The sequence below is a fragment of the Aptenodytes forsteri genome, unplaced genomic scaffold (assembly GCF_000699145.1).
Source record: "Aptenodytes forsteri isolate BGI_AS27 unplaced genomic scaffold, ASM69914v1 Scaffold16, whole genome shotgun sequence".
NCBI classification, from domain to species: Eukaryota; Metazoa; Chordata; class Aves; order Sphenisciformes; family Spheniscidae; genus Aptenodytes; species Aptenodytes forsteri.
The window spans coordinates 3,493,776-3,519,963 of NW_008794753.1; the positions used below are offsets into that span (position 1 = coordinate 3,493,776).

General features: G+C 46.3%; 1 protein-coding gene across 1 annotated transcript in view; it reads left to right on the forward strand.

The window, feature by feature from the left end:
• The first annotated feature begins 22,966 nt into the window (after positions 1-22,966).
• The window catches only part of ACAP3 (ArfGAP with coiled-coil, ankyrin repeat and PH domains 3), a 56,622-nt gene continuing 53,400 nt past the window's right edge, over positions 22,967-26,188 (forward strand). Inside the window, exon 1 of the mRNA XM_009274184.2 lies at positions 22,967-23,022. Within this exon, the coding sequence (XP_009272459.2) occupies positions 22,967-23,022 (56 nt within the window). The remainder of the gene's footprint in view (positions 23,023-26,188) is intronic.

Consider the following 26,188-nt stretch of genomic DNA (forward strand, 5'->3'; position numbering starts at 1 on the left):
GGAATGTGAGGCAGGAGTTGTGTTCTGCTTTGTCACTTCTGAGCAGAAAGGGAAACAGAGATTAGTAGCAACAGGTCTTGGTTTTTGTGGAGATTTGCAGGCTGATAGCAAAGCTTTAGAAAGGATCAGAGCTACCCTATGGTGACAGGCCAGAGATCAGCTGCCTTGCTGAAGTGCTGAAAGCGCAGTGAGCCACAGGACCAGGCAGAAATCGTTGCAGCCATTGTTCCCATTTAGCAATAGCATAGACGTGGGCGCTATCAAATACAAAGAGCAGCCATCTATTTCTTATTCCAGATGATTTTTATTTTAGATAATCTGAATGTGCAAAAATCCTCCACAAAATAGAGCAAAGGCCATGGTTAAGACTTGGCAAGCAAGCAGAGTGAACCTTCCCTTCTTCTGCAGATCTGAAAATAAACTAGTCACTGCACAAAGAGAGCCTGAGAAACGTGAAGATAAAGAACACAGAAACCAGGATACTGTGTGTTATTCCTGCATATCCTCCAGGAACATGCGGTGGTTTTGTAGTGCCGTTGGATCATCCCTGCGTCTGGGATGGAGGCAAAGTCCTGTTAGAGCATTAGCCTGTGAGTTGGTTCAGGATACGAGCGGCCAGATCAAAGGCCCTTTGGTTCTGGGTTGGGTGGAAGGCTGAATTTAGTGCCTTTTGGGTTGGTTGGTGTGTCACAGTCACCAGTTCTGAGGAGGTTTTGTCAGTTGTTTTCCAAGTCAGCAAGTGTGATCTCAGTGATCGAGAATCCAGGGCCGTGGCTTGGCCTTCACTCAGCCTCAAATCAAAACCAGGCACTCCTCCCCACATGAACTCTGCCTCCTTGGCCTGTTTCTTTCCAGGACATCTCATTCAGGGCTCTGCACTCTCATCTTCCCTTTGCAGTGAGAGGATGTCGGCTGCGTGGAGGACGCTGACAAGATTGCCACTGTTACACACCTCTATCTGTCAGACCTGTTGGGCTCCCTGCCTTTTGTGCACGCGTGGGGAATACTTGCAAACAGGGGTCTTCATAGACTTCTCAATGAGCCGTCTGTAGGTCAGGGTCTCTAAACACGACCTGCCTGCTCTTAGAGGCCATAAACTCTTTCCTTGCCACCACTCACCATGCTAAGTATGGCTCAAAAGCGCGGCAAGTAGCTGTGTCTGTTTGAACAGCATCCTTGGCCTGGCACATGGTTAGCCTGTGGATCACTGTCGGATGGCCATAATGGTTAGCACTACAGGTGGATACCCAGCTTGTAGTTACGTCTTGCCAGCAGCTTGTATTAGCTGAACGCAGATGTGGTTTTATTTAACTCAGTGCACGGTTATACCCCCTCTCTTTGAACAAGGCACATGGTAAAATATTTCCTTTGTTAATCTGCTGTGTGAGTCTGTGACAGGATTTTCAGAACAGAAATGCTCATGTGTGGAAGAAAAAGCCTTTTTAAACAATGTACTGATAGGCAGTGGTCCTGCTTCCCAAAGCAGATGAGGCTTTCATTAATTAAATCGGAAGCAGTTGAATCTCCATTCCAGTGGACGGAGATGTTCACTTAAATCATGACTGATATAAACAGCATCACTCTGTACACTGCCTCTCCGCTTATTAAGCTGTCTCTCTGATGGGAGAATGTGAGTGACTGCGCAGAGCATCTCAGAGGCGCTGTGAACTTGCTGCCTGGGGATGCCTGACTGAAGGAGGCAGCTGCTCTGCCAGGGATGACATCCTTTCGTTCCAGGTGCTCAGCCAGTTGAGAGCAGAAGTGGGCCAAGATGTGTCACACAGTGAACTGGGAACCCCTGTCCGCAGGATTAGTGCCAACATCTGGAATGTTTTGGCTCCAGTTGTTACGATATCGGCAGAGAAGAGAGCGCAGTGGTCAGCAAGGACTTGCAAGCATGTAGTTAAATGCTATCTCATTTCCAAAGCGAGGACAATGCAGTGCTATCATCTGCCTTTACGGAGGGGTTGACAATTCCTCCCACCTTTGGCTTTTCTCCTGTTCTCTTGTGTTCTTACTTAAAGGCCAAAATCCAGATGTGCTAGGTGCAAGGTAGACAGGGAATGGGCTTCTTCCCAGCATTGCCTGAACTATTTCACCGCAATGTGCGTGCATGCTTGTTGTTGGGTCCATTATGGACCAGCTGCAGGCTTGAGAACTTCTGGCTTTCTTCCCAACTTCCAATCTTGTTTCAAGACATATTCCTTCCAGCTTGCTTTTGATGATTACCTTTCATTTTTTTAACAGAGGTTTTGAGTTATATTTATCTGACAGGCAGTGCGAAGTACTGGATGAGGGATCAGGTGGATCAATTCTATTCTTGGTTTGGGTGTTGACCTTTTCTTTTGACTTCCTTGGGTCACGTTACCTCTCCCGTGCCTCTCTTTACTTCTCTTGCTCTTTACCTGCCTTATCTACTTAAACTCACTGGAGGTGTCACAGTCTCTTTCTGTGACATTGTATAATATATAGGGGCTTGGAGAATGCAGTTGCTACTGCAAATAATACCAAGTAATACCAACAACAGTATCCTTTTCTTTCCTTATTTTTCTATGGGTGTGGCTTCTGTATGTGTTTTGTAAGCATTAAGTAGTAACCAAAATGAGTACAGAAAAACGTAGCCCCTGGCTTGACTAGTCATGTAAAGATATTAGTAACCATGCACACAAAGGAAATGGTTAAGGAATAGGCAGTGTTCCTAATTGAATGCTTCTTCCCCATTCATGGGAGGAAGGGTGTGAGATCTTTCTTATGCTTGCCAGCTCTTATTACAGAAATCAGTCGTTAGCCCCATTTGTGCGATAGGTTAGTCCGCAATGTGGAGGCAATTCACAGGACAGGGCTGGGCTTGCTTTGGAGCTGTGTGAAGAGCTAGGAGTGCAGGTTTGCAGGAATTTCTGTAATTTTTTTCCAATTTTTATTTCAGAGGTGGAATGGGCTGAAAAATTGGTCAAAGAAACTCCTGTGATACAAAATTCCAAAGTAATTTTTCATTTGAAAACTGTCATTCCATTTCCAGCTGGGTTCAGATCTTACTGTGAAACTTAGAAGTCAAAGGAGCTCAGTTCCAAAGTGGTGGAAGCAGAACATCCTGTATTTTCCTTCCAGAATGGAATATTCCCAGTCTCCACACTGTCCCATGAAATGTTTCGCTCTGATAAGTCAGCACTTCCCAGTGCCAAGGCGTTCTTTCAGAAAATACTTTTTTTCTCCAGAAAATTCCAAGGCAGCTCTACGCTTAATGTAACACTTCACAAATTCTGTGCCATCCCAAGCTGCAGCGCGGTGAGTTAGCTCTTGGCCCTAAGGATTGCATAAGCAAAGCCTTTGATGTGTCATCACTCCTACTCAGCCCTGAGCAGGAGAACCTGTTTCACAGGGAAAGGAAGCATTTGTTAAAACACATCAGTTATATCCAATGCTTTTCAGAAGTTTCTTCAGCCTTTCCTGTCAGATTAGTGCATCGCTGTATTATCCAGACCTTGTAAATAAGCAATAACAGAGTTCTTCCTACAATTCTTTGTTAGATAGGGAATTAATCTCATTTTAGAGCTGATGATCCGAGGCTGTAATTTTAAAGGCACTTAAGTGCCAATGGAAATAAATGAGTGGCTTGTGAAGTTTTTAAAAATCCCTTAAATCCCACTATTGAGCAGACACAGGCTGAAGTATGTAAAATATCGTACAAAAACAACAACAAAGGTAATTTTAGCTAGTTCTGCTGGATTTTGCACTGAAACAGAGTAGACCCTTCTGATGGTGTGGTGATGGCAAGATACGGAAGTGGAGAGTCGCGTAGGTGTCTTGCTAGTTGCCTTTCAGAATAGGTATCCGGAGAGGCAGAGGGATGCACTTCATGGGTTATGCAGCTAAAAGAACTGAATAACTCTGGGCTTTTGGTCATGTAAGCCTGTCCTCACAGAAAGGTCAGTGTGTTTAAAGAGTTTGAAAAGTTTAAGTTAAACCAAATTAAACAGCATTGGACCAAATGAGAGCATTAAAATTTGCCTTTATATATCAATGTAACTCCCAGTGGCTTCTGCAATGGTAATTAAATACCAGGCCAGATTTTGGTTGTGTTTACACTTGTGGAAGTTTGCTGAATTTATTGGGTTGGTATAAATGGAGGAGATTTAGGCTAGTGGGGGTGGAAGTGAATGTCCTAAAAGAAAGCCAGAACATTCACAAAAACAAGTCTCATTCAGTCTTAAGTTTGCTTTGTGGTTTCCTTGTGAATCAGAGAAGAAAAAGGGAGTGGGAAGAGGGGAGAGAAAAGACGTTCAGAACCCAATCCAAAACCAACCCCCTTCTCTCCCCCCAGCCAATATCCCTCATATAAGACATTTGTTTCTTCTGGCAATAGGAGGAAACCTTTCCAGACATTGTCCTCTGAGAACTGCTCAGTATTTGCAGTTTAAAAGGGCAGTGCACATGAAATATATGTGCGCTAAGGAAGAGAAAGAAGAAAGAATAACTGTTATTGTAACACAAAGGACAGGTTATTTTATTTTTTTGGCCCCGGGAGTTCACACTGCATCACATACAAAGTTTGATTTCATGGAGCACTTCCTGATCTGCAGGGCTTTAACTGCCTAAAGTATCAGACCCCCTCAGTTGATTCCTGCAGTGACCCTGATTTCTCTGTCGATGGAGGACATGATGAGGACTCATTTCTTAACCCTTTAGGGCTGCGCAGGTATCCCTGAGTCCCAAAAACGTTGGATAAGAAGAGCAATTGTTTTCTTATCTGTCTTCATGAATCAGTAACAACATTTCTTCCCACTCTACTACAAGAGGCCAAGCTAATTTCTTAATCCCCATCCTACTTCTTCAGCCTGGACAGGGAGGACAGAGCTTCTGGCATTGAAATGATTTTCCTTGCAAAGGATGCTGCCTGCAAGCTGTTCTTAGGTGCCAGCTTGGAATGTATCCAGGGAATACCTTGAGCCAGCCAGCCAGTGTATAGTGTTCCTATAGAGCACATTGCACTTGTGGAGAGACTTGGCTAATCCGAGTGTTCTGAGTTTGCAGAGCGGGGCTTGGTGAGGGCTGAGATGACGCAGCCTGAACATGTTGTCCAACATATTCACATTAAAAGCAAAGCGTGGACCAGTAGCAACACAGTGCCCATGGAGCTAGTGATGTTGCATGTCTTGATAGCTTCATGTCAAGACTGGGGACAACTCTGGAAAATAAGCTTTCAGCCAGCATGTTTTTTTAATGGCCTATGTGGTCTTAGGAGTTAGTCAAAAGAGCCTTATTGGCTTTTAAGTCCAGCAAGCTATAATGTATTAAGCAAAGGCCCATTAGTGCTGTGGAAAGATTGGGAGGGTCGGGGCACAACCTGTTTTAGCAGGTATAAAAGAAAGCTAATCAACTAGTACAAAGGCACCTAAGAATGACATACTGTCCATTACCCTGGGATCTGTGGCATGGCTTGTTTTAAACTGTGCTGTGTGTAAATCGTTCAATAGGATTATTTTGGAGGCCACACTAATTAAGGGATTATCCAATGAAAGTGGTAGATGCTCTCTCTGCCTTAGATAATGGGACACTGCTCCTTCTGTGGCTGGGATAGAGATTCAAGGACTGCGTCTCTGGCAGGAATTTGCTTTGAAACTGGTGGTTTTAACTGGAAGCCTATATGCCAAGGGGACTGGCGCACCATGCAGAGTTGAAACATGGGTAGTTTGGATCTGCTGTGCTGCACTTTCCAGTCTGCAGTACCTCCCAGGGGGTTGTGTTTTTTTTAATGTCAGATTTACTGTTGGCTTCCATGCATCACGGGTCCACTTCTTTCCATAAAAGCTGTTGCGCTGAGACAAGCTTGAAGTTTAATTTTGCTGCAAAGGCAAAGGAGGTGTTGAAGGGGTGGTAAGGCAGGGTGCACATAAAAACAACATTAGTGTTTGTTCCCAGGGGAGTGTAGTTCTGAATATTGCTGCCCTCAGGGGCAAGAGAGTTCCTTCCCTCTGGAAACAGAGAAACATTTGACACTGGCAAATGCTGGCAAGGTAGAATCGATGAACAGGATCTGTGTTTCTGAGGAGGAGGGTGCTCTGCTCTGCTCTGCTGCTGGCCTTGTGAGATGGCAGCGTGACTTGCATCCCCATGCGTATCCCCGTCTGCAGGCTGGAGGAATGCACTGACCTCCTCTGTCATGTGCTTTAGACCTACCTCTGCTGAGGAGTGGGGACTGCCACCCCATCTCCATGTGGCCATTTGTATGAGAGGTGTTCCCAGCGAGCTAGAACTGGTCTTGGAGTGACCGACTGGAAGTTTCTGGTTTGGGTAATGCAAGTATGACTGGACAGTCCTAACTGTCCCTACTGCTTGCAGACCGCAAATCTGTGAATTCCCGTGTCATTTTGCCATTGATTTTGATAATTATGTTTATCCTAGCAGCCTTTTTCAGATTTCCCTGTTTTACTAGTATCACAGCACTTCTCCACTTACGGGAAGGTTTGAGCAGCAGGGCCAAAGGCACTTGAACCTCTGGGAGGTAGATTTTCCAAATGACTCAGCATGATGAGCAGGAAACACTTTCAAAAGGCTGGTCACAAGTGTCACAGTGAGGAATGCCAAATGCCAAATACCTCTCACAAAACCGGACTCCTTTTGGGGTTCGCAAGGGAGAATTCTGGGGGTTCCGTGAGGGTCTGGGCCCCGTACTTCCAGCAGAATGGGGTGACCGTGGGCTCAGGTGCTGGTGAGAGCTGGGAACGTCGCCCCTGCCAACGGAGCTGCACTGACAACAGTGCCGTGCTGGGAAATGTAAAGCAAAACCCCAGCACTGAAAAGGCCAGTGAGGCTCAGCTTTGGCAGAGGGTCGGGAAATCTCGCAGAGCAGGGAGAATCGCGGAGAGCCGGCCAAGGGGAACACAGCTCCAGTGTTGGGGCACACAATGGAGTTCCTGTGGCGGGGGGCCCCAGGGAGGGCCTTGTTTGCGGCCCCAAGTGTGCCTGTGCTCCACGTGCAGAGCCATTAGCAGCTAAGCTAATGAGTTCAAAATTCACCGTCAAGGCAGGGGACGAGTAGCAATCAGTGCAAGATGATACTGTGCCCGTAGAATAGGCCCTGTGTGGTTGTCTGTTCCGGAGCTAATGGGAACAAGAGACAGAGTGTGCGTGAGTGTGTGTTTGTGTTTAGGAGGTCAGGGTGACATTTATCACTGCCATTGCGGCAAAGGGACACCTGCCACTGGCAAATTGGAACGTTTGCCTTGCTCTGCATTTGTCTATGTGACTTTCTCACCACAGTCCCTCTTCCTCTCTCGTTTGGCACTTCAGAGACTGTCAAGGGACAAGAAGGGGTTCAGAGCCAGGCCAGGTGCACGATCGGTGCCCACGGTTCTGAAACACAAAGAGGCATAGGAAGCAAAGGCCTGATCTAGTGAAGCCTCATGGCAAAACTCTCTGTGGCTGCAAGGATGCAGAACCGATGCTGAAGGCTAGATTCCCAGCTGGTGTAAATCAGCAGTGCTTCACATCGACCTTGTATTAACCGAAACTCTGCCCCTGAGAGACGACAAAAGCACTTTTCTCCTGCTTCCTTGCACTTCCCTTTGCTAATCTACCCTTGCCTCTCTGCATCGTTTTCCCAGCCTCCCTCCCTGACTTGCAGCATCTCCTGTTATTGCCAATGTGTCTTTTCCCCTTACCGCTCTCTGGCTCCCATTGATCTCTCTGAAATGCCTTTGTATTCCACCTCTAGGTTTCAAACAGGCAGGCTCTGCATCTTCTGCCAAACTGTGTGTGTGTGCATTGTGGTCATGCGTGTGTGTGGGAGAAGGAATATTTAGGAGTAAAACAAAGTTTTCTCCGCAGCAATAACCATGATAGACTAAACAAAATCTTGCACACATCTGCAGTCCAGCTATTTCTGGTTCGAGGCAGAAGGCTTGTGCAGCATAGCAGAGTCCATCTAACATCTGCCAGTGGTGCTTTTTTTCCAAAACAACTTTTCTGTGGAATTCTAGTGAGTCATAGGCCCTGAGTCTACCTGCCACTCTACGCCGTTACCAGCAAGGTGCAAGGCTGCACTATTTTGCATAAAACAGATTTGTTTTCTAACCAAAAACCTGCTCAATCCCTACTGATGTCAGAAGATCTTCCTCTGTGTTCTTATGTTATGAATTTGACGTAGATCAGTGACAAGGTATGCAGCCTTCATTTTCAGGGTCTAATTCATCACTTGTGCCGGTAAACATTTAGTATGTGATTTAAGGCCTCCATTTAATAGGTAGACATTTAACAGTGAATTCTGCCATTCATCACCCACCTACTCTCACTATACATGCTGATTCTGCATGTGTCCTGCCCTCCTGGCTTAGTATTAAGGATTTTATCTGTGGCAGGAGGGGGATGTGTGTGTCTCAGTGTCTCATGCTAGACGATCCAGCCTGCCTGCTTTCACTTGCTGGCCAAATTCACCTCTCACGCCGTAGCAGTCATTCCATTAGGTTGCTGAGGATTAGGAGTTGATAATTAGTTTGTGATACCTAATTTTTTTAAAATTGCAGCTTCTGGTAACGTGATCACAGGGGACCCAGAGAAATCGAAGACTTAATGGTTCCAGAGAAAAGCCCAGTAGCCACAGGCAAATAAAAAAGATTTCGTGCTTCTTATTTTAAGATATGTCATGCATTTGGAAGTATGTTTTCTGGAGTCACAGAGCAATGCAGTTCCACGGACAAGGGCATCTGTGGTGTCCTTGCATTAGGCAGTACCAGCAATTAAAGAGACACAATGGTCATGCAGACCTCCAAAATACCTCATCCTCGGTTTTGTGCCTGGCTTTACTGTTTGTTTGTTTGTTTGTTTGCATAAAAGCATGGTGAACATATTTTTATTTAGAGAAATTTAGCAACCTGCAGTTTGACCTACTGTGGCTTGGGGCAACAACTCTTTTCCTCACTTTGTCTAGGCTAGCCTGGGATGCTCAGCTGTGATGAAAACATTTGCTTTGTGGCTGGCATTGTTGTGGGACTCCAGTTTGTTAGCGTGCACGTCTCTTGTGCTCTGCACCAAATTGCTCTTTAATGCTGAGCAACGCAGATAGAGCAAGCCTACAGAAAACTATGAGTGCTTTACATGCCCGGCTTAGCAAGAGGCTCTCCATGTCTTTCATCTCTCATCCTTGGGACAGCGAGGCACCCAGGGCTTTAAGTGTAGCTGTATGTAGCATTAACTCCCTAGTTTACTCCCTGCTGGGCATATCTCTGGATCTAGTTCATCCTACTAGCTATACCAGCGCAGCTGGTTTTACAAAGACATTTCTTCACTCTGATTCCTGTTCCAACTTAGCAAGCTGGGTGAAGCATGTGCTTAGCACTAGGCATATATGTGAAATCCCATTGAATTTGTGGGAGTGAGAGACAGGTTTAAAATCAAGTATCTGCTTGAGGACTTTGCATATGCATGCCCTTTAAACCCTAGCTGGCTCCAGTACTTTTCCTCTAAGCCTTTGCCAGTGAAGGCCTTGATGTTAACCCACCTTTGGTAGCTTTCTCACTGGCTAGCTGTTGCCATCAAAGCATAAAACAGTGCCCTGGGAGTAAGTACTCTCACATCTGCCACTGAATTGCTGTGTAAGCAGATGCGATTATTTATTCCCCCTGCCTTAGTCTTTCCGCGTGGAGCATGAGGCTATTAGGCCTTTACTGACCTGCGGTGAAGCCATGTGGTGAGACCTCAAGCGTCAAAAGCAAACTTTCCCCTCGGCAAGTCTCTCTCCTCCAGGTATCATGGTGCTGCGCCAAGGATCCTGGCCAGGTGGTGTTTTTAATAAATAGCATTGCTGCTGCTGATTTGTGTTGCAGCATTCAGCCAAGGCAAACCAGGCTCCAGGCTAGTAGGTGGTTCATGCACACATGCATGCTTTGGTAGGTCCTATATAATGCTGGGGCTGCAGAGCTAGTGCAGCGTGGCTGGGCAGAGGACATTTGCCGTGCAGCAAACCAGGACTGCAGAAATGAGTCATTAGAAATATCTCTATCTAATGTCTGTTCTCATCTGTCTCCATCCATCTCTCTGGTCAGCTTTGCTCTTCCAGTTGCCACGCTTCTCTCTCAGCTTGAAATGCTGAATGCGCCATTCACAAGCATGGAAATAGCCTCTTTCAAGACCCTTCAAGTCTGATGGCAATTTAATTAGTGCTACTGTTTCTCATTCATAAGACCAAGTGTATTTCATCCGAGCATCTCAGTTCCTCCCTGACATCAGCACAGCCTTTTGGCTGCCTTGCAGAGCAGACAAGAGCTGTGAATTCTGGTTTCTCAGGAGCTGTGGAACAAGGACAAGCACTTAAGGGAGGCAGCTGTATTCACAGGCCAACAAGCCAGTGAATCCAGGCACTGAATCCCACCCTCCTGACACTTGCTGTGACTCCCTAAACCCAGTAAGATGGTCCTGCTGTGTGCTCAAGCAGCCTTTTGTATTTAGCCTGTCTTAATTGGTTCCTGGGACGTTTATTGTTTGCCACTTTTGATAAATTCCCCCAGAATGACCCAGGCACAGCAGAGTTGAAAGTACTACAAAGATACCAGGTTCTGCCTATGGAAGCAGTAGCTGATTCATATTGTGCTTGAATCTGGCACAGAAAGGGACAGATCACACTACTCCCCAGCAGGTTATAATGATCCTAATACAGTGCCAGGACTCTTTACGTTGGTGCAACAGACAATAGAATGTGTTTGAGAGTGTGTGTGTGTGTGTGTGAGTGCCTGTGATGAGAGAAAATACCCGTTGGAACAAAATGGTAGAGAAGTCTTTTTTCAAGCTTTTGGGATGGCAGACTTTATTTGTAAGCACTGGGTGGAGAGGGAGTGCTTAAGAGCAAAGCAAGAGGGCAACAATGGACAGTGGGCAGAGCAAAGGGTGGGAGTCACTCACGTGTGGTACTGCAGTTCCTCTCCTGTCCTACCTCCATGGGGGTGCGGAGAGTGACTAACCACAATTCTTGCTCTGAGGGTCAGCTCTTGCCTTTTAAAGACAAAGAGAAAGGCTTTTTAGAGCTGGTTAAATAAAACCACAGTAAAAAAGGAGTGTGTGTGTGTGTGTGAGTGCCTGTGATGAGAGAAAATACCCGTTGGAACAAAATGGTAGAGAAGTCTTTTTTCAAGCTTTTGGGATGGCAGACTTTATTTGTAAGCACTGGGTGGAGAGGGAGTGCTTAAGAGCAAAGCAAGAGGGCAACAATGGACAGTGGGCAGAGCAAAGGGTGGGAGTCACTCACGTGTGGTACTGCAGTTCCTCTCCTGTCCTACCTCCATGGGGGTGCGGAGAGTGACTAACCACAATTCTTGCTCTGAGGGTCAGCTCTTGCCTTTTAAAGACAAAGAGAAAGGCTTTTTAGAGCTGGTTAAATAAAACCACAGTAAAAAAGGAGTTAATTCCTGCAAAGCTTCTAATTCTTTCCTTAGTCTGGAGGGAGCTGCTTCCATCTCCATGGCCTTTCCATTCCTTCTGCACTGGTCTCTGCCCTGTCTTGGAGGTCTGTGTCCATGCTGCTGCTGGGATGACAAGACTCAGTTCATCTGTATGTGTGCCTGTAAGGACCTCAGTAGGGTTAAGTTTTTAAAGAGATGCTTTTGTTTAAACTTCATCCTTTGGTTAGTCTCATGCATTTTCTGGTTGCAGAGAGCATTGTGAGGTGCATGCAGATCCTATTGTCTCTGCCTCCCTGAAAAGATTCTGTTGGTCTAGCTTTGCTTGAGTCTGCAAGGTCAAGGACCCTCGATAAATTTGCCATGAGGCTTCCAGCTGCCTGGGGAGCGTGGCAGATGCAGCCTGTGTTCTTCCTGCGTGGTGTCAGCTAGAGATGTTGGCCTGGCACAGTGAATGCGGAGCATGCTGTCTGGGGAGTGGGGAGGGACAGGGTTGTCTGCACCTTTCGCGTGCAGTTCGTTTGGTGAATGCATGTAATGGAAGCAGTATAATAACATGTGCCCTCCTGACAGGGTGACAGCAGAGGCGTATGGGAGGCCAGCTATTTTCTCCCACTTCAGTTACTCCTGGTGGTACCTGTGACACTTCTGTATCCTTCTCTTCCAGAGGGTGTGCGCAGCTGGGCTTATTACCTCAGTCTGTTGGTCAGGGATCTTCCCGTGCCTTGTATTTTTAAATTTGCTGCTTTCTGCTTTTTTCCTGAGAGCTGGTGGCTTCCCTGTACCTGTGTCCCACCCACCCAAGGCCAGGTGGGAGAAGCTACCAAGTTATCCTCCTTGTTTAGTCAGACTCGCTCCATTGCAACCTATTCTGGGCAGCAAAGTCTGTAATTTTGTTCATATCGTGCAATCTTTGCATCTGGAGAGAATAACCCTTAAATACAGTGCATGCACAGAACCACAGATTATTTTCTTTAGCAGACATAGCTTGTCTGACACTGCAGACTAACTCCTGTCACTTCTGATTGGGTTTTGCTGTGCGGATCATATATTGATCTATGAAGAACTGACCTGGGATCAAATACTAGGCCCAGCTACTACAAAGGCTGCCTGCTCAGAAGGTGTTGACTTTCCTGTTCAGGAGTGCTCTTTTCCATGGGCAAACTCCCACAGTGGTTAATGGAATCCTCCTTTTTATTTCTCACCACTCCCTTTGATAAACCCAAGTTCCCTGAGGCTTACATGTTCAAGGTGCCATCTTAAAACAGACCTGACTGCTGAACTTTAGTATCGCTGTCCTAAATTCACACATGTAAAGGGAACAGGAAGGTTAATTCAGTGCCGTGGAAACATCCCATACTAACTCTCTATCAAACCTGTCACTTTTGCCTGTGCCTTGTGATTTTTATCACTGCCAGAGCCAGCCTACTGCAAGAACTGTACTGTCTGGGGCAATAGCTTCATGGATGCTCTAAGCAAGCTGTGCAGTCAAGGCAAGCAGAGTCCCAGTTCTGTGAAGACCAGTATCTCATGAGATTTCAGCACCAGACTCCAGTTCCTTATACAGACAGAAATCAGGAAGGAAATCAATGTTTTCTAGTAAAACTGGACTTTTCTCCTTAACCCGATTTAAGCAAGAGCGGTTCTGAATATGTCACTAGTGACTTGGTCAGATGAGCTTCTTTGGCGTGCACTGTATGACTGCGTATAACAAGACCTAGATCTCTGCCCTTTGTACCTTTCAAGCCTGGCTTTTGTCTGCAAGCCAGCAGCCTAGTCCCAGTCAGCACAATGGAGCAATAACCTGCATCCCATTGTGAAGCCTGCTCCCTTGCGTGGTTCACACATGTGCTGTCCATTCAGAATTGAGCTACGACTCCATGTTTTGACTCTTGTGAAGGACTAGGCTCCCTCTCGCTGCACCGTGCACTGCTATTTGGGGCTGTTGTACCAAAAAGATGAGAAAGTGGACGTTCATACATTTAGCAGGAATGGTGGACATATTGAAAAATCCTGATTTAACGAGGGGATGAAAAACGGGTAAAAATTCTTACTGTCAAGATGATTAGTAATATGTGAGTGTCCCTACACTCAGACACGGTAAGATGAGGTACACTAACACCATAGTTCATACCACCTCTTCACTGTAAGGGTCAGGAGAGAGCTCTTTTCTCCTCTTCTCCACTGACAATTGAACTGATGTGTTAGGGGAATTTCTTTCACTTGCAGACAGGTCACTGTTGGCATCACAAGACTGGTCTTGCCACTCTGTGTAGTGATCCCTATGTTCACCCTGTACCGCAATGAGGCACCTAGGATTTGCAAGCAACACTGCCCTTTCCTGGCTGGAAGTTGAAGTGTCATGGGGTGTTTCAAACCTTGTTTTGCACGGAGCAAACATTCTGCTTCCACTCAAGCAGCAGACACCTCAGTTTGGGGATGGAGAAAGAGAGAATAATCTTTGGTCTGGTCTTGCGAACACTTTGAAACACTCAGTGGCAGTAGGAAAGGGACAGCTCTGAAACTAAAGGTAGCTATATATTCTCTACTTACATGAACGCTGCTGACTTGAAAGCCAGAGAGCAAAAGCATCACATATGCCAGTTTCCAGCATAATTACTCAAAATCTAGGTCAGTGTTTTCACTGTGTCGAGCATTTATGCTTGGGAAGGCTATTGACTTGTCAGCACTAGGGGTGTGTTAATAACTCTCTGGCAATATTAACAGTAATCTGTTCACACTATCTTTGATCTGAAGGTCTTTGAATGTGGTGCAGTAGTCATTAAGTGGAGTTCACAGTACAACTTTCTGAAAACAGCTCCATTTTACAGATGGGGAAGCCAAGGCAGGGAGTGATTATGAGTTATTTCTGATGACACGACTGAGTCATTGCCAGAGGTAAGGGTACAACCCAGGAGCACTGGCTCCCAGACTTCTGCTCCAAGTCACTAGACAGCGCTCTCCCCAGCCTAGTTAGACCCACCCTTGGAATATGGTGTTCCAAGGCATTAACTCCAGCTGCAGCAAGACTTCTCTACTGAGCTGTAAGCACAGCAGTGATATACATACCAAAGAACCAGATAAACATTTACTTTTCCTTTGTGTGAGAGTGCTGCAGCCAGCAGGGACTGTGGGAACTCCCTCCCCCTCTGCACACAAACAGAAGGCAGGGAGCTTGCAGTGAGGGATAGAAGGGGGTAAATAACAAGGGGACAAGGGAACAAGCTGCGTTTCCCAAGAATCTGAAGAAAGCAAATGAACCTGCTCAGAAGCTTGATAAGGATGGGTGAGAGCAGGTAGCATCAGGCTCAGGGGCTGATGGAGGGGCATCTTCCCTGAGTCACTTCCTCCTGATCCAGACCACCATCAGTAAAACCAGGAACCCTCACAAGGATAAGAAAGATGGGATTTCATCCTCCTGGTGCTAAATGCAGAGTTTTGCCATTGATCCACAGAAAGGTAAACGAAGCTTGAACTTTGAGAACTTGCTGCTCTGAAATAGAATTTAAGCATTACTGAAGTCATTGGACTTCTACCCAACTGAATTTTAATCTAGTTTGTCCTGATCTTGCTGTTGACGAAAGAACAATAGACTCTAAGGCCCAAGGGAGTCAACATCAGCTGAACTGGTTCCTCTCTGGAAGGAAAGAGGGACCAGTGAGAGACAACTGAGGACAGTGCTGTTCATGTGCTGTGACTAATTCATGCACATCAGACTCAAGACTAGGAAGCCAGCTCCTTTCAGCAAACTTAAACCCAGGCAACAACTGAATAGTAATACATTGGATCTGACTTCCCTCAGTTGTATGCAGAGTTTTCAATTATCCAGGCTGCTCCTTTTTTTTTTTTTGCTCCCCCCACCATGTGGAGAGCCAGGTGTTCTGAAGAGGATGAGTGGAGGTATGGAAGAGCCAGGGCTAAGGATCGGCATGCACAGGATTGGTGGAAATGTGATGGGAAAGTCTGGTTTGACTAGAAATTGTTACGCCACAGAGCTTGAAAGAAGTGGTGGCTGCTGATTTTTAAACGGACAGCATGATAGGGCTGGGCCTGGCCCACATGTGGGTAGCTGGGGTGAAGGGCTGGTTGGGAGAGGTAGTAGAGAAGAAGCAAAGGAGAAGCAGATGGCAGCAGCTTGCTAGCCCGACCATCAGCCAGGGAGCCACTAAAGCCTCAGGTGCAACTTAATCCCAAATTAACACTCTTTAGCTCTAGGCATCCCACTGCTGTGTGTGTAATTGGGGGAGGGCAGTGTTGTTTGTCTGGTGTGCACGGCAGGGACGGATTCGTGCTGGGTATAATAAGAGCCACACTTAGTGGACAGAGCAACTGGGTTTAGTGGGCTGGGGATGGGAAAGTTTCTGTAGATGGAGTGTGTTTCCCACATACTCTTCCTGGCTCCTGGTTGGTTTCACTCCCCGCCATCCCTCTTCCCAGTTTTAGGTTGACTCTTCCAACAGGAGTCGTTTAAGACTGGGACCAGGACTCAGGGGACTTCGTGCTTATTTGCTTTTTGAAGTTCTGCAAGATGAGTCCCCTTTCTGTACCTCAATTTTCCCTCCTAAGCTATACGACATGTGTGAAGCATGTGAGTATATAAGGCTCCATTCACGTTTTCAGAGAGCTTTTGGTTTCAGGAATGGCTGGCATTAATGGAGGGAGTATATGTTCTCATCCAGAGTAGCTCTTCAGTCCCTTCTCAGATCCCTCTGGGAGGTACTCCTGGAGGATTGTGCTTGTTGAGCCTGGCAGAACCAGCACCAACAAAGTGATTAAAATCTCCAGTATTTTCACAAGCGATGTGTGTGTCTGAAATGGCAGTTTGCTGGTACGGCTGCTCTTCTGCCTCGTGTATGAGAACTACAAACTTGCTGCAGCTGTAGCCTTGAGAAAGCATCTCACCCAGACTGTCTTTGCTTTCCAGCCCACACTCCAGCTGAGGTGGGATGCTGATCTGGTATTTAATGACACTATCCCGTTTCATTACTCCTTAGAACTTACATCTCCAACACTACCCTGTATACTCTGCTCATTACCCTCAGAAACCTTTGGCTACGCTTAACTATCTCGTAACCGGTCCCATGCTATTTCCACGAGCAAATGCAAAAAGCCATGCAAATCAAGCTCTCATTTTGAAGGGGAAGCCATAGCAATTGCAGGATCTGGTTGTCATGGATACTGTCACCATGGAGCTGTTGCCATGGTGCTGTCTGCTCACATTGACAGAGAGATGCAAAGTGTACTTATTCTTTTGAAGAAAGGAGGAAGAACGGTGGATACTAGAGGGCACAGAAGCTTTCAGATAGGTATTTAGGGAGGTTAATAACTACTTTGTTTTAGAGTTTTGCTGACTCTGCTGTCTGTCTATGTCAGGTTCCTTGTTTTTCTCTTTTGTGTCTTACAGTAGCAGCCAACAAAAGGAAGTGAGACTAACGTACTTGCTGTAGGGTCATCCACAGCCGTATTTCACCATGCAATGAAAGCAGCAATTTTCTCTCTTGCAAAAAAAAATCCAAAGAGTGACCACTAGTAATCAGTGCTTGGCTTTTACCTCGTCTCAGTTTAAACCTCCAGAAATACAGTATCTTGCGGAAGACGAGGATATGGAGGTGGAACTTAAAATGCCATCTTCCCCCGCAGGCCCCCTTTCCTTGAAGGAACACACTCACCTTATTTTAATTTCTAGAGAAAGTCTGTGCTCCTTTGGAAAGTAGTTTGGCAGCTGTTAGTGACCTTGTCAGGCTGCTGATGGTTCTGGAAGAAGGAGTTGAATGAGAAATGACTTGTGCCTGTGCCAAACAGCCTCGTCTAGTTAGGGGCAGAGCTAGTCTCACCAAGGCAAATGCTGGTTTCACTCCATTTCAGATAGAACACAGATTTAATAAATAATAACTCCGCTTTGCACACCTACAGCTTCTGACTCCCTGAACGTTTTGCCACTACTATTTATTAAATCCTCCAAACACTCTTGCGAGAGAGGGAAGGATTCCTTTTTCTCAGTCTTTTAGTAGCAATAATGGGGCACAGAGACTGTGGTAAGTGGCTCCCATGGATGCTGTGGCCGTCAGGAATAGGATCCAGGAGTTACTGTTTCCTGTCCTGAGCTCTGGAAAGCCCATGTTTCATTCTGTCCCACAGCATTAAACTAAGGGAGACCCTGAACATCACTGTAGTGACATGTAGTGTAGGGCCCTTAGCAGCCTGATTTGGAACTATATTAAACAGAGATCTGAATGCTCCGGGTGGCTAAATAACATTGTCTTTGACCTGAATATGCCAGTGGCTCACTTCCAAACACATTAGGCTCATGAGGCAGTCCTTTTCCTGGCCACAGAAGATGTTTCTGTGGAGGAGTTGTCACTGCAAGACATGGATTAGCTATTTTCCTGGATTTGACAGTCATTTTTGTTGCCGCTAGCAAAGCGGGTTTTATGCACATGTGCATGCAGTTATTCCCGGTGCAAGGTGGGTTTCTAGGAATCACCCAGCCCACTCAACGTGTTGATCTGGTATAGCACAAGGTATAAAAGCACTGCTTTGGATGTGGTGCTCCTGTTGCATGTATGACTCATCCAAGGCAAGAGAGATTTGAAACTGAGCAAGCGGGCGTGCATCCGAGCCAGCAGCTGGGAACAGCTGGCCTGCAGGTGGGGCTCAGTTCAGAGTTCAAGGGATACAGCTTCTCCTTCTCTCCAACTGGGGGAGAGTTTTACGCACAGCAATACAGGCGGCTTGTAAGGGAGTGGTAACATGATGTAGCAGTTAGATCACATATGTAAGAGTCACAAATCAGCCCGAGTTAGAATTGGCACCAACGGAGGTAGAGGGAGGGAGGCAGGCTCTCCGGAAACGTTCCTGCTCCTGTTGAGCTAAAGGGATGTCTTCATGTTGACTGCAATGGGAGTTGGCTTGGACCCCATGTGTCCTGCTGAGATCACTGGGAGCAGGATCAGCTCATGCAGTGCAGGGCTGTGTGGCCCCAAAGAGACGTACCTACATTTGGTGGGCACTTTCGAAAGCACGAACCTCCGAGGTGCTTTTTACATGCTTGGCTGTAAAAGTGCAGCTTTTTTGTAAATGGTGAATGAGATAGCCTTTGTGTATACATGTGCCTTAGGGACAAATGAGCCCTTTACTCGACCAATTTAACAACCTGTAATCTGGTGACTGCATACAGAAAATAGCCCTGTGTTTTTCTGAACTTCAATACTGAAAAAAAATCTTAGTCTTTGTATTCTTATGCCTCAGTTTCCCTGCCAGAAAAGTGAGGAAAACCAAATGCACTTTGCAAGGAAAAAGAAGGGCGTGTTTAATTAAGTCAGCTTTGTGAGTTGCTTTGACAGCTGCAAGTATAAGTAGTTGCTATTATAGCAGCTAATAATTTGGAATTACATTTTATGTTCTTTTGGTTCTCTTCCTCATATAGTTGCCAGAGGTAACCAAGCGTTTTTAGGTCATTTTATTACTTTTTAATACCTAGTTTGCTGTTGGATTTCTGCAGTACTTGCCTTCATGTAGAACACGTGTGTGTTTGTGTCAAAGGCACTCAGTTAACAAAAAATTTCAAGAAAACCATGACCACTATTCCACCATGAAGAAAAAGAAATGTGAAAAATGCAGACAGGCCTCTCTGAGAAATGTCTGTTGATTACTTCATGCCTAAGCTGGTTAGTAATACGATATTGTTTAATGCTAAGGTTTATTAATCGAATACATGACTGTTCTTTGCTGTAGTCAGCTTGTCACCTGAGGATCCCCCGGAGCTTGCCAAACATGGATTAATCACTGAATACTCACAGTGTCACTGTGGAGCAAATATTTATCAATTTAGCAATGGGGAAGTCAAGGCTAAGAGATGACTTGTGTGGCAGCTAATAACAGCTTTGTTAGGCCTGCTCATTGCTCCAGTCATCATAAACCATCTCTTATGTAAGACTATTACTCAGCAGAGTCAGAAGCAAATGGTGACTGATGATAATCTAACCAGAAAAGGGGCCTTGTGGTTGACCTGTCACAGCCAGGGCCCCTCAGTCAGGATGTCATTTCCCCTCCGGTTTTGTCCGTCCTCTCTACCAGCTCTGTCCTTCTAACTGCATCCCAAGCACAGCTTACAAAATGCAGTTCTAGGCACCCACACAATTACACTCACCTCAGCTTGTAGCGATGCCAACGACTTGATTTCTGCATCAGTTTGCCAGTGGGACTTTCTTGCTTTGATGAATTTTGGGATGCGGGTGATTTTTCTCTTGGTGCTTGGCTAGGACTGTTTAATGGAAGTTTGTAGAACCAAGTCACAAGAGGGGAAAGGCAGATGTGTTCTTGCCACAGACCCTGTTCTCTGATAGCTGTACAGCTTATTATTCCTGTCCCCACGGGATATAAAAATGCTTCTGAGAAGATTTTTGTCACATAAAAATCATGCTTTTGAATGGCTTCTTTAAAGGACAAAGAAAAATTCACAATGCAAAACCCTCTGGACTGTGGGGAATTGCTGACTTCTCTGAGCAAGGAAACTCAAGCCTCATCTCTTTAGTTGGAAGGGCTCCACTTTGCACTGAACGACTAGCAGATGAGGTTGTGGATTGTTTTCTCTCCCCTCATGATGGAAATAGCCCAAGGCCTGGAAAAGCATTAGCAGGAAGAGCACAGCATCAGGAAACACAAAGGGCACCCAGCCAGGACATGACTACACAGCTTTTAGCTGCCCAGCAATTGGGACGTTGCTTTTTTGGGTGAAGGGATTCAGTTCCCTCTTGTCAGAATCACTTGGTTTCCTAGCCAGATGCCTCCAGCTGGGTGAGCCTGTGAGCCCTAAGTGCAGAGCATCCCTGTGTACACACTACAGCTGCTGCCTGTGCCTGGGGTTTTCGGTTGGTGTCAGAAGTCACAAGTGCTGTGGACATGGCAAGCATGTAGGTTCAGTAGAGATCATATGTGCCACTTGCCATGCTTGTTCGCCTCACTTCTGTGTCCCTTCAGGGTGGAGCAGTGGAGCTCAGCGGTGCTGAGGTGGCATTACTCATCCCTATGGAGTTATTCCAGGTTCTCAGCTTGGTTGTGTAACTGAAAGGGTTTTGCCTTTTATCTGTGGTGGAACAGTGGGAGGATTTAAATTTGGGAATGAAATTGGCAGAGAATTTAGCCCAGTGCTTGGGCTCTGCAGAAAGCAGTTGCACTGAAACCTGTTATTTCTCTAGGGAAGCATGATCAGTGGACTCTGGACCTGCATCAGTGAGCAGGATAAGGACATTTTGAACCCCAAAAGCCCAGGGGTGGACTTAGGCATGTTGTACCCTTGAAGGATGGGAAATCAGGTGTTAAAGAATCTGGTATAATCTCTTTCCCCAAGCTTTCTACCTCTTTGGAGCAAATGTGCTGGGCCTGTCCTGGCTGTATGAAGCAGGGCCTGTCAAGCAGGATCTCGGTTAACACTGCTTTAGCTCATTACCACCTTGTTTGCAATATACTGGAACGGCACAGATCATGATGAAGTTTGCTGGCATGCATGCACATCATTCTGGGGAGGGACAGTGGTGAGTTTGTGAGCAAGGGAGTCAACTCCTGTTACTTCTAGATTTTGCTCCCTGGTTTCTCCCTTGATGTGGCAGGGCCTGCAGTGACATCATTTGGTCAGGGAGGAGGAGGAGGTGGGGAAGAAGGGAGGGAACTTGAACTGCTTCTGTTTTTGCACACTGCTGCTCTGCTCCAACCTTCTCCCAGCCCTTAGAGAACTTACATTGCTTTCTAAGAAGCAAAGGGCCAGAGCTGCAGAAAGAAAAATCCCTGGCCAACAAGACCAGGTGTATGGGAAAAGACACTGCAGGGTAGGAGTTAGGCACCTGATTGAGGACTGAGGTCCTTTTGTCTTCCACTTACAGCTTATCCAAGATGAATGCATGGCTGCACTATCCCTAACCACATCTCGGCCTCATAATATCTCCCCAAGGACTTCACTCAGGTATAAAAGCACCATGTAACTGGAAAGGGTGGATAAATGTTCACCCTTGGTTCCTGTAATGAAGTTGGAACTCCATTACAGTCCTGGAACTGAATAGGTGCCTGAGGTCACTGTCCTTGAAATCAAACACTTGGAACCTTTTATATCAAGTCCGTACACCAAATATAAAGCTCAAGTTTCATGCTTTCCTAGCCATAGTCAGTTGTAGTCATACCTTAGTGGATACCAGACCCAAAATGTCTTCCTCCTCCACACAGAGTCCAAATATATCAACTCCTTTTCTTAGGGTATGATAAAAATGGGGAGTAAATTATAGATGCTCTCTCCACCTTCTGGCAAGAAATACGCTGCTAGACTGCCTTGCTACACTGGCCTCTAGCTGATGTCTGCAGATTAAACAATGGCTGCTGTTGCTTTCCTGAAAAGAAAAGCAACTCCAGAAATCCCAGCTCTCTTTTTTTAGCTGGATATTATGTCCAGCTATCAGAAGCAAGAAGAAACCAAGTGGAAAAATTGAATCTGGCAGTAAGAGTGCGATGCATGAAGGCACACGACTTCCAAACCCTGAGAACAAAAATAGCTGCAAGAGAAAAAATTTGCCTGAAAGCAGCTCTTTAATTATTCCATTTCTTTCAAAAGCTTTGCCCCTGGCACAGCCAGGCTGCCATTCGTATAGGGCAGCCACATGTGTTGCAGTAAAGCTTGAGCACCGCATTAGTAGAGAGAAAGAAGCTTCTTTTTTGGCTGCGTTTTCAAAGAGCTGGTAGCAGATCGATTGTGGCCAGAGCCCTGAGCACAGGGGAGTCTGTACTTTCATAATGAGTCACCAGGATTTCATTTTCAGTCCGGCTGATGTGAGGATGAAGGAGTTTAGATTTCTGCTTGGATTCTAGAGGCTGCTCCCAGAGGGCTGCTCAAGGAAGAGCTTGGAAGAAGTGTTGGAGGAAAGCCAAGAAAGGGCTACCCAGCACTTACTTTTTCAGTCTGCTGGAGAAAGTTCCTGGGCTGTTGTTGCAACGGCACAGAGGACTGAAATCTTCGTGATGGCGCTTTCTGCCACTGCTGCAGAAAGGCGAAGTCATTTACCTGTGCTGACACCGCAGTAACCAGCAGCCTGGTGAATCTGTGTTTCAGGACACTGACAGAACACCCAGTCTTCTAGAAGCCACCCATACCCTTCTGTGGTGTCTAAGTCTTTACATCTTTCTCCAACACTTGCAAATTGACACTTTTGAAGCTTACGAGGAACACTGAGAATATTGCAAAGCTTTGAAATACTCCTGTGGGTGTTGTTTGCTGAAGATGGCCATACTGACATCTGAGTTTTCTCTAATTAGGGAGCAGATATTTGGTTATACATCCTTCTCTGGAATTAAGTCAATAGCAATTGTATGAAACCTCCCTGTTGGCTGAGCTGTTGTTCAAAGGAACACTGCAGCAGGACTGAAAAGTAAAGAAATTCCTAAATACTAATAACCAATCAAATGTAATTTGCAAGCCAATGAAAAGACCGCTGTTAAATACACCTACTAAAATAATCTTTTCTGAACTGTCAAAGGGGCTTCACAGTATTATCTGTTTCTTTAATTTTTCTTTGGGCAAGTCCTTGCTGCCCAGTGGCATGGGTACCAGTTGTACACAGAACAATCAGGAAGAAGAAGAAGAGAGGGATGCCAGGTCAGGTGAGCGCTGCAACACAGTAAGAGAACAGAGTATGACATTTCTTTTGGGCTGAAGCAGAAGCCCTCATTCTCTAACGGCATCAGCCTGTTGTCTGACCCTCCTGTCATCCCTTTTGGTTGTACGGCTTGAGTGAGCAGGCAGGAGAACAGGAGGTGCAATGGATCTTTCTCTAGTAGGTGCTTGGCTCGCAGGACCTAAGCCACCATCTGTCAGTAGCATTGCAGCTTCACATTATAGGAGTCCCTGAGTCAGGCCAGAGCTTGGAAAGACAGTGGTGGCAACGCTGTGGGCTGGACGTGGATCTGTGTTAGTAATTTTCCGTAATGTCCTTATTGCGTTTCCTTCTTTTCCAAGTGCCTGCGGCAGGACAGAGAGGTATTTGTAGAAAGCAAAGGCTGGCATTACAGTGTCATCCCAAGACAGAGCTTGTTCTTAAAAAACAAAAGTGCAAAAAAAGAAATAGATGCACTATACTTGGTGTTTCTGCTCTTATCACAGAAAATTATACTTGCTTGTAAACCTGCAGTGACCGGTCCCCTCCCTTTGCATAAGGGAAACTGGGAGCCCTGCAACTGCAGCAAAGTCAGGCCTTGGGACTCTGCACAAAAGTATTCCTTGCTGGGGAGTTGTTTCAATGAATTCCTACACAAATATGACCTACACACAAAGACTTGCTCCCACCATGGTGGGTGCAGATTTAGTCTCTAGCTATCTGCAGTTTTGAGGAACTGCTGATGATAAAGGCCATTTTGAACATGCATAATTTCTTGCTGTCTTGCCTGCTCTGTCCTGGTTTCCTGCCGGCTTCCTTAGAGATACAGGAGAAGGCCAGGGATCAAGTACGCTCCTGAGCAGCCATGCTGTATTACTGCAACTTCAGAGAGCCCAGGGCTTGCTCCATTCAGAAGCAGAGTGCTCTGCTGCCCTCCTGTTTTGCTTGCTTGGGGTGGCTCTAGACGGAAGGTGTCTGTGAAATCTGTGTCTGAAGTTCTGGCCTCACCGTCTTTTACGTTGGGCGTCATGGCAGGGAAAGGGCTGTCTAGTTATCAAGGGTCTAGGAAGAGAGAAGTGATGTGTGAGGCGAGGGAAGGTGTAACAAAGACGCTTTGTTTAAAGTGCTCAGCAGGTAGCAAACTTTTTGTAAGTACGTATTTCTCCTTGCATGGCGGGAAGTAGAGGAGCCAATTGTAGGCAGTAGTTGTATTTTCTTGCATCCGGTATTTCTGAATGAAAGCAGATTCCAGGCTGTTTTCTACTACATATAATGGTGATTAATAACCTAGCATGTTTCCTCTGGATTTGATGTTCGGCTTATGTTAAGATGTAGGGAGTATTGTTTGCTGAGATGACATCAAGAGCTCTTGGATGAAGGGAGTAGAGACACATCCTTTCCTCACACAGCATTGGCAGGGTTTCGGTGCTTGCTGCTCACAGAGCTGAAGAACATCGCAGCTCATTTAGGAACAGCAGACCTAACCCTTTTTCTCCTTCAGACTCACTTCTTAAAAGAAGCCAGAGGAGGAAAGGGCAGCAGTGGAGTCACAAGCGGCCTGTAAATGGCCAGCATCCCCCTTCTGCCCTCCCTGGCTGGGAGGAGCAGCGTGGTCAAACCACAGGCTAGAAGGAATTTTTAATGGAAGGGGCCACTGATGGAGGAGACACTCCTCTGCTTGTAAGTGATATCATCTGGGAACAAGAGAGCAGTGGAAGGGGAGGACAGCAGTCTCTGAAGGAGAGTTACAGCTCTAACATCACAGTTCTTGAATACGCAGCCAATTTAGATTCAGCAAGACAGTTATTAGACCCACAATCTTTGAGGCCACTCAGATTCAGGGCTTTGTTTAACTCCCTTGGAGCAGTGATGGGCTGTTTAGAACTGGGTCCCCAACCAGCAATATCGGACAGCATCTGCAAGGTGGGGATGGGGCCAGCGCGTGGAGGCTTCTGCGCTGAGCCAGCTTTGCCGGGGGCTGAGGCAGCACCCCTCAGCCACATGAGGAACCAGGTGGTTCAGACCTCTTGTAGCACACAGGTAATAGGTGACCACAACCAGCAATGCATTAGGTTGTGTGACTGGGAACTCTAGTGAGCATCTCCAGGCAATTAAGAATTTCTTGCAAACGTTTTTTGAGGGATTAGTGCTGCTACTAGGAGGATATGTCAAATGGCCGAGGCATCCAGTGCTCCGGGTCTGTGAGTATCTGTGTGGGTGTTAGTAAAAACATCTGAAGTCTCAAGGCAGGAGAAAGGACCTTCTCTTCCTATCACAAGTCATGAGCAAAGAAAGGATTAACCTTTTTATACTGCTGTTTTAACAGAGGCCCCTGGATGCATGGGGCACTGCTGTGCTAAGTGGTGTGCAGTCCTGAGAAGAGAGAATCCCTGCCCCAGAGACCTTGTACTCCCGGGTGCTCCTTTTCCAAAGCAACTTCATTACTTCTAAGTGTTTCCTCACCTGCTACTGGGGAAGGGCAGCCAAAAGGGCCTGGAGATTTCCAAACTGCCTAGGATTTGGAAAACCAGCTCCCTAGGGGGAATTCTCTTTAAAAAGTCACTAGGGAGAGGAGTCTTAATTCTCAATGCAAATCTTAATCTGAACTGAGATGTAAAAGCTGCTTTATTGAACATTGTCAAGGACAAAGCGATCAGGCGGCCCAACGGGAAAAACGTCGTTGATTTCCATTGCCTCCAGCAAAGTTAACAGACAAGATTGAGGGTCTGCTGGGGAAGGATGCTAATCTGTCACTCTCTGTCCTGTCACTCTCTGTCACTGATTCTTCATGTGACGCTCAATGTATTATTTAGCCTTTCCAGCCTTGCGGTTTGCAGGGTGGTGTGTCAGTGTCTCCTAGCTCTCCTACCAACTCCAACTTCTTGGGATTCAATGGTGTCAGAAGGGGCTTTGCTCTACTCCACCTTGTTATCAGTTATGTGCCACCTTCTTGAAGTACAGATATGTGGAAAGGCCAGGCATGGCATGCAGGGAGGCGAGTTCCCACGGTCATATGACATCACCTGGCCTTTGTTGTCATTAATCAAAGAGCGTACCACACAGGATGTCCCAGTCAGCTGGGCTCACAGCGCACGTGAGGCTTTGGAGGGTGTGCATGGATAGAAGAGCTGCTCGCTCCTGCAGTGTTTGTCTGAAGCTGCTGAAGAT